The 7,954-nt window shown below is 38.2% G+C and overlaps 1 protein-coding gene across 1 annotated transcript in view; it reads left to right on the forward strand.

Moving 5' to 3' along the window:
* MTUS1 (microtubule associated tumor suppressor 1) overlaps positions 1 to 7,954 on the forward strand; it is a 161,428-nt gene that overhangs the window by 152,365 nt on the left and 1,109 nt on the right. The window contains exons 9-14 of the mRNA XM_006893565.1: positions 1 to 109; positions 1,202 to 1,275; positions 1,394 to 1,489; positions 4,216 to 4,332; positions 7,238 to 7,335; positions 7,862 to 7,951. Coding sequence (XP_006893627.1) covers positions 1 to 109; positions 1,202 to 1,275; positions 1,394 to 1,489; positions 4,216 to 4,332; positions 7,238 to 7,335; positions 7,862 to 7,951 — 584 coding nt within the window. The remainder of the gene's footprint in view (positions 110 to 1,201; positions 1,276 to 1,393; positions 1,490 to 4,215; positions 4,333 to 7,237; positions 7,336 to 7,861; positions 7,952 to 7,954) is intronic.

Genomic DNA, 7,954 nt, shown 5'->3' on the forward strand with positions numbered 1-7,954 from the left:
CAGTTTGACAACTTAAGTGCTGCCCATGAAACCTCCAAGTTGGAGATTGAAGCTAGCCATTCGGAGAAAGTAGAATTACTAAAGAAGGCTTATGAAACCTCCCTTTCAGGCAAGGATGCCTTTGCTATTTAAAGAGAATAAGAACTAATGGAACAGTGAGATATGTTATAAAGGGGAAATGAGTCATAACTTTCCCCACAGAGACTGCTCTGTGTTTGAAGTGTTCTTGGTTTCTTTTTGTATTGTTCATTGTTAATGGAGGTTTCTAATGGGTTGCTAATCAGTTTGTTGTAAATGTCAGCCTTTTAGGAAATGGAGTGAACTTTCAGTGATTTTAAAGGCACCTTCTGGTGGTGGTGGTGGTGGCTGCATATTAGCAGCTTATGTTCTAGGGAAGTGCCTAAGGTCAATTAAATACAAAGATGTACGCAGGACAGAAGTCACCACCTAGGTCCAGGCCACTGTCCTTGATCCCTGTAAAGCATGTGCCCTAGCACTCTGCACATTGGTTGGACACATGGTGAAGTATAGGTGGTCGGTGCTGAATAAAGACTCAGTCTTTCCTTTTTATTATTCCATTGGTCATGATTGGGAGGGTTGAAGTAAAAGGGGGGAAAAATAAACAGCCATTACTTTCCGAACCCAGTTGCCACTGTCTCTGCCGTGTCCTCATTAAGCTCACTACATCCTGCAGAGAAATGTGGAAGTGTGGTGTGAAGTGGCCAAGTGATCTTTGGCTAGAGTCTGTCTGGCCAGAGAAATAGAGTTAACATGCAAACTTAGAGGCAATAACATGCAAAGCTGGCTGGTCTAGAGTAGACATTTAGTACATAGCATTTTCCTTTCTTCCTGCTAGAAATTGCTTTAAGCCTCTATTTCATGAAGAGTAAGTTTCAGGAGAGCAAAGGGGCTCCAGACCAAGAACTCGTGTGTGGCTGTGAGTCCCTTGAGGTTACTACACTTTTGTGGGCCTCGGTGCTCTCAGCCACGAAATGAGAGCGTAAACCCACTTTCTAGGGCTATTTCAAGGGACAAGTGGCTACATCTATGTAAAAGTGTCATGCAAGTACATAGCAGCGTTCACCTTATGTCATAATAAACGTCTACATCAATTCCATTTAGTAATTGCAGAATAAAGTGATTTTATAGAATGGTATTGCCTTTTAAAAAATCACTTTTTTTACACCCCCCCCACCCCCAGAAATCAAGCAGAGCCATGAATTGGAAAAGAAATCACTTGAAGATTTGCATTATGAGAAACAAGAATCATTAGAGGTGGGCAAAACTCAATTTTAAAAACAAAAGTCTTAACATTTGTGTGGGTTTTGTATGATTCTTTATACATTGGTTATGTCTGTAAACATACAGTTTACATATCATCATTGTGTTTTAGAAACAAATCAACAATCTGAAGAGTGAAAATGATACTTTAAATGAAAAGCTGAAATCAGAAGAAGAAAAAAGAATATCAAGAGAGAAAGCCAATTTAGTAAGTTGTGTGTGTTCCTTTAGCACCATAAATTTCCCTTCTGCTCATTTGCCTTTGAGTAATTGAATCAATCATTCAAAAGAATAGCAGCTAGCAAAATATGTTTTTAAAATCCTGTTCATATCTTACAATATACTTTTTAACTGTGTAATGTATGTGAGAGGTCTAAGGTAATATCTGTAGTTCCGTGTAAGTTGGGACCGACTCAATCGCAGTGGATTTAGGCTTGGTTTGGAAGGAAAACATGAGTCATTTTTTAGCTAAGAATAGGGTAGGGGTTTATATCTCTGTGAATTTGCCTGTGGTGGCAAAATGTCACATATAAATGCTTGCAAAAGAATCAAACACTCTGTGTCTTGCTTCTTTCACTTGCATAATATTTTCAGCATTTATTCATGTTAGAGTATGGATCAGGATTTCATTCCTTTCATGACATAATAATATTCCATTGTATGGATAAAGATTTTACTTTAACAATGTACAGATTTCTCTTGTGGGCTTACCTTTATTTTCCCAGTCTTCCATCCTCTTCATGTTTTTGAGTAATCTCGCACCCCCCACGCCCCGCTACATTTCCTTCATTTCATATTGCTTGTGACATTTTAACAATTAGTTGGGGTCATATTCAGTAGATCCTTAAAGCTATATACAATGGAAGTTTCTTGGAAAAATTTTAGTGATTTCAAAAGAATTTAGACTTGCATGTAGTAGTGTTTAAACCTTCTTGATGGTTCAGAGAACCAATTTTAAAGAGCTTCCTGGTACAGAATGGAGATGGAAGAAGGCAGGAATATAAGATATGCCTTGCCCCTGTCTGATCATACTGAGATTGAAAAAGAGAACACATATTTAAGTGAATTGAGGTAGAAAAGATGCACTAGCAAAATACAGGGTTTTGTTGTTGTTATGGACTCTTGAGTCACCTGCAACTCATAGCAACCCAATATACAAGCCTGCTCTATCCTGTGCCAATCTTATTGTCTCTGACACACCTATCCCTGTTACCCCAGTGACAGAATCAATCCATCTGATCTAGGGTCGTCTTCTCTTGCACTGTCCCTGCACTCTCCCAAGAATGATGTCCCTCTCCAAGGACTGGTCTCTCCTTGCGACAAAGTATGTCAAACGAAGCTTCAGAATCTTTGCCGCCAAGGAGTAGCCTTGTCTCCTAGTCAAGCAAATTATACTATCATAAACGTGTGGTAGAATTTGTTGTTTCATCAGTTTGGAAAAAAAATTATACTATAAAAAGAAAATTTATATGACATTTTCAAAAGCTCTAGGGTTGAAGAGTTGGATGTAAGGCCCAGCTCTAACATTTTTCAGTTCTAGAATGGAGCTAGTCATTATGGAAGTCATTTTCTCTTATGACATGAACGATTTGGATTAAGTAATCTCCAGAGACCATCTCTCTCTCCCAATCACTATTCCTTAATTTAGACAATGCAATGAAATAGAACATCTGTATTTTCTTTGCTTTATAAAGAGTAAATCTTAACATCTTAATTTGCCTTTTTCACACTTAGAGTAAGACATTTTTTTTATTGGTTTGCTTACACAGTTTATATGCATTGTATTTCACGCTATTATTCATTCAAATTGTGTTTCACACAGTCATTCTCATGCATTATGTTTTATAAAATTAATCATCATTGGACCTTGCCCGTTACCCTGTCTTTTTGCCCCAATCCTTCCCATTTCCTTCCCCCCTCCCTCCACCCACCAAGCTTTGTAACCCTGTGGTTTCACCCCTACCCATCATCAGCTCTCCTCCACTTGAGTTCCCATACATGCTTTACTAGTTATCCTTCTATTTTAACAATAATGGTCTTATGCAGTATTAGTCCTTATGAGACTGCATTAGTTCGCTTAGCACAATGTTCTCAAGCCCCATGAGGTTAGATTATTTATACCACTGAATCATATTTAAGAAGTTTTCTTATTAGTCAAGAGGACATTTACTTATATCATGAACTTTGGTTCAATTAGATTTCCATTAATAAGAACGAGTAAAAGAAATTCCACCCTAATTTTTGTGCTCTCAGAATATATTTCCCTGATACAGTGTTTATTTGGGATAGAGTTTTAGTAGAGCACAAACTATATGGTATTAGATATTAGTAAGAGTTAGGTGTCACCAAATAAAATTATGAGTGCTATGGCTGCCCTAGAGCTCCTCAGGCCAGCGCTGGCCATCATAAAGAAACACCACAATACTTAGCTAATTGTTGACTAAAGCTATACCCTGACAGGTTTGGGGGTTTTCCCCCCAGAGGCAACATGAAATAGAGTTGCATATCATTCTCATTTCCAGATAGCTTTATAAATGTACCTTTTAGATTTGCTTAATGACTGAATTTGATTAGAAAAAATATTGTTCTCTTTTTCCTCCTAGACACCAGTATTGATTTACCAAAGTTCTATCTAGAATTTGGGTTTTTTTCATAACTAATTTGAACTAATTTCACTTAGTGCTGCCAAGATGTTTTTCAATATTAAGTTACCAATACTGATTAATATGGTTTTATTTACATATGATCAAAGTCTTTGAGAATAAAATTATTTTAACCTCTTTTTTCATTACATTGCTATATGAGATGGAAGTTACTTGCTACTTTAGAAGATTATTTGTCCTTCTAAATAGAATCAAAGATGCTTTATTGTAAAAATTTGAACTATGTGAATATATGATGTGAGACAGAGGTGTCTTACCTTGTTTCTTCCAGAAAAATCCTCAGATCATGTATTTGGAGCAAGAATTAGAAAGCCTGAAAGCTGTGTTAGAGATCAAGAATGAGAAACTGCACCAGCAGGACATCAAGTTAATGAAAATGGAAAAATTGGTATGTTTCCTTCAGAATAGAAATTGAGACTGGGATTGATGGTCTTACCAAACCAGGTACTGCCTATGAACTGGCAACTGAGCTGGAATAAGAGCTGTGGAGTTAGCTGCTATTTAAACATATTTGGAAATCAGTAAGATGACTTTACAAAAAGGAAAGAAGGTGACATTTTCTTTTCTAGATTTGCTCAAAGCATATTCATTGCTTATTTAAGGAACAAACAAAGCAGATTTAACTTAACTCACTGGCATCAAGTTGGGACCAACTCATAGCTGACCTGCCAGTGGATGTTTGCAGGCTGTGCACTGTGAGGAAGGAGACCTTTCTCCCATCCGTCTCCCAAATAGTCACTGGGGATTCAAACCACCAGATAGGTGCTATCTTTCGGTTACCAGCATAACTCCCAGGAACTGTGCCACCAGAGCTTCCTCAAAGCAGATTTAGGTGCTTGGGAAACTATAACAAAGAAAGCAACTTCCCATTTCAGGAATCTGTGTATCCTCATCTATGTAAGAAAAACTTAAAAATAATGTAAAATCAGTATTTTAATATATCACCAACTCTAGGCAAGTTTCATAATTATGTCTAAAACAATTAGATACAAAAATTCATCAAAGTAATTAAATCTTCCTCTCTAAATTTGTTGTCTTGCTAGGAATTAGAAATATGATCAAAGAATTGTCCTTTAATAAGATGAATGTAATTGGACAATTAGCATACATAATGAGACATTTTAATGAAGTACAGTCTACAGCCTTTAGGGTGAAGCATGGATGTTAGTATGACGCATCTACCCATAATTGTATGAGCAACATTCCCGGCATCCAGAGTCAGTCTGGGCCCAGCCCTGGCACATGTCTGCTATTAGCCAGGTGTCTGACCAAGTTGGCAAGGTCTGGAAAGGCAGCTTACGTGATCCTAGCCTTTGTTGTACTTTGGTCTTGACTGTGCCATTTGCCTTGCTCTGCTTACTTCCCCTCCAGTTATGAGTTACTTAATGCTGAGTAAGTATCAGCCCTGGACAGTAAGGAGCATAAAAGCCATTCTTTTTTATGTATGTCTTCTTGGGGTTTTAGTAGGAAAGATTGGGGAGTGATTTGTATGTGTGAGTTGTTCCTGTGTTCTGCTGAGGGAGGTAAAGGCTGATATGCATCTCAATATATCAGCACTAATCATATGAGGAGATCTTTTTTAAGGGAGCTTGGGTGTGGTTTGTTAATAAGTTTATTGTGGTATAGTAGACTTCCTGCCAAAGATCCTCCAGTTGTATCAGAGCTGCAGTCAGTGATGATGCCGATAAGATAATATCCCTATGAACCCTTAGGCCATTCATCCAGCCACACTTTAAACCCCTCATGTACCTGCACAGAGTCTGCTGTAAAATTACCAACACATTTTCTTTTTGTTGATCCATTCGAGCACTTTGGTATGAAATTAACTGTGCCATTAACTGGCTCTGTGACACCACTTTTGGGAATAGATAATTAGGGCCAGTCATTGCCTACATCCTATTCCAGGTTTCCTAACCTTTGTTTTATCTTTAACTCCTTTGTATTTACTGGAATTGCCAGGAGATATATATATATATCCCCCCCCACACTTCAAGTCCCATTTCTGGAGAGGTATTTTCACCAGACTGGCTTGTCCTGAGTAGTCTCCAGATAGTAGGATGTCTTAAGATTCAGAAGATTACAGAATGGGATCATAATTAAAGTAAATGAGTCATATGCTACAGCAACCAGAAATTTCCATTTAATTCTGAGGAGCTGTGATATCACCTCTTAAGCAAGAAATAAAACTCCCCCATAAGAAAGTGAACTGGGGTGTAATTAAGTCTTCTACTTGTTAAGTGATTAAGTGTCTTCAGAGATCTTATCCTTAAATCTCTCTCAACTGATCAGTTTGCTTTCCTTGAAAATTTAGACTGGGCAGACCTACACTTTGCAGAAAAGCACCCCTATCTTTGATTCAATTGAGAGGAGGCTTTCTGTAATGTTACTTTTTTTCCACTTAATACCTAGTTAAATTTAATACCATTTTCCACTTAATACCAGGTTAAATTTGTTCAAATCTGGTTTGTTGGTGGTTATACAGAGGTAAATGGCTAAAGAATAACTATAAAATTGTATTTAAGGCCATATAAAATGTTTACTACGTAAAATAGAAAAGTATTTCTCTACCTCTACAAAGTTTTCATCAAATGTAAGAATTTTATTTCCAGAAATTTATTATAAGAATATATAGTGCCTTTGCCTAATGAGTAACTGAAAGGTTCGTGGTTTGAGTCCATCAGCGGCACTTCAGGCTCTCACGGAGAGCAAATTGCAGTGCTAACTCAAAGGCCAAGTGCCTCTGGGGGTTTGAATCTACCAACCGTCCCATGGGAGGAAGATGGGCCGCTTCCTCCTGTTATGATTGATAACCTCCAAAATTTGGAGTGGAGGGTTGCTAGGAGCAGGAACCAATTCCAAGGTACTGAGTCTGAGGAATTCTTCGGAAGAAAGGCCAAAAAAAATCAGCCCTATCAACCATGTGGAGAACACAGTTCTACTCCAGCACACATGCAATCATCGTGCGTTGAAGTTGGCTCAGCTACAGCTGGTTTTTTGATAAATGTAGGCTTTCTTAGCTGCCATTTGTTTGACCAATGTAGAGCAATGTGTTGGTTGCTCAGGTCACAGTCAGAGGTGAAACCTAAAACATGACAGCTGGAAACATGTCGGCTGGACTCTGCCTGCCTCAGCTTCCACTTGACCTGGTGTACAGAAATAATATGTAGATACTATATTTATATTTTCTTTAATTAAATATCTCTTAGGCATGAATATTTCAGCAGGGTACTAGAGGAAATGAGGAACTTTATTTTAAATAGTTTACAAATGTTGGAATTCTTATTTACGCCAAGGTGGACAACAACACGATACTTGTCGACAAACTGAAGCGATTCCAGCAGGAGAATGAGGAATTGAAAGCTCGGATGGACAGACACGTGGCAATTTCAAGGTAAAAAACATTCTGTTTTTAAAAGCTCCTTCCTTTCCCTTACTGTACTCCACAAATGGACCTTCTGGGGATGCAATTGAATTTCTTTCTGGAAAATATCATTGCATCACTTCATGGTTGTCCCACAATGGCCTGCACCAAATGCAGACCTAAGCCAGGAAGCCCTCTGTCTGACTTTGTGACTCTTCAGGAAAAGAGCAATGTGAAACCAAATTGAAAACAGCTCCCAATGTGAAGTCGTCTTAAACGGTATAACATCTGTTGAAATGTCATTCAGTCTACCACCGAGGTTGCCAAAAAGTTTCTCTCCTGGCTCAGGCCCATGTTTCTATGCTTCCTCAAGCTAGCCAGATAAATGCCTGTGACTCCAATCTGTCTGTGAATCCATTTTGTTCCATAGGAGAGTTATTTGGACTTCCAAGCCTAAAGTGGTAAAATAATTTTTTTTCCAAGTTAAATTTTCGCCTAGAGCCACACTATCCTGGGCTAAATTTTGTTTTTGTTTTTGTTTTTTTTGTCTTTTCAGACAACTTTCTACCGAGCAAGCTGTTCTGCAGGAGTCGTTAGAGAAGGAGTCGAAAGTCAACAAGCGACTGTCCATGGAGAATGAGGAGCTGCT

Source organism: Elephantulus edwardii, unplaced genomic scaffold (genome assembly GCF_000299155.1).
Source record: "Elephantulus edwardii isolate Elephantulus edwardi_28Jun2011 unplaced genomic scaffold, EleEdw1.0 scaffold00128, whole genome shotgun sequence".
Lineage (NCBI taxonomy): Eukaryota > Metazoa > Chordata > Mammalia > Macroscelidea > Macroscelididae > Elephantulus > Elephantulus edwardii.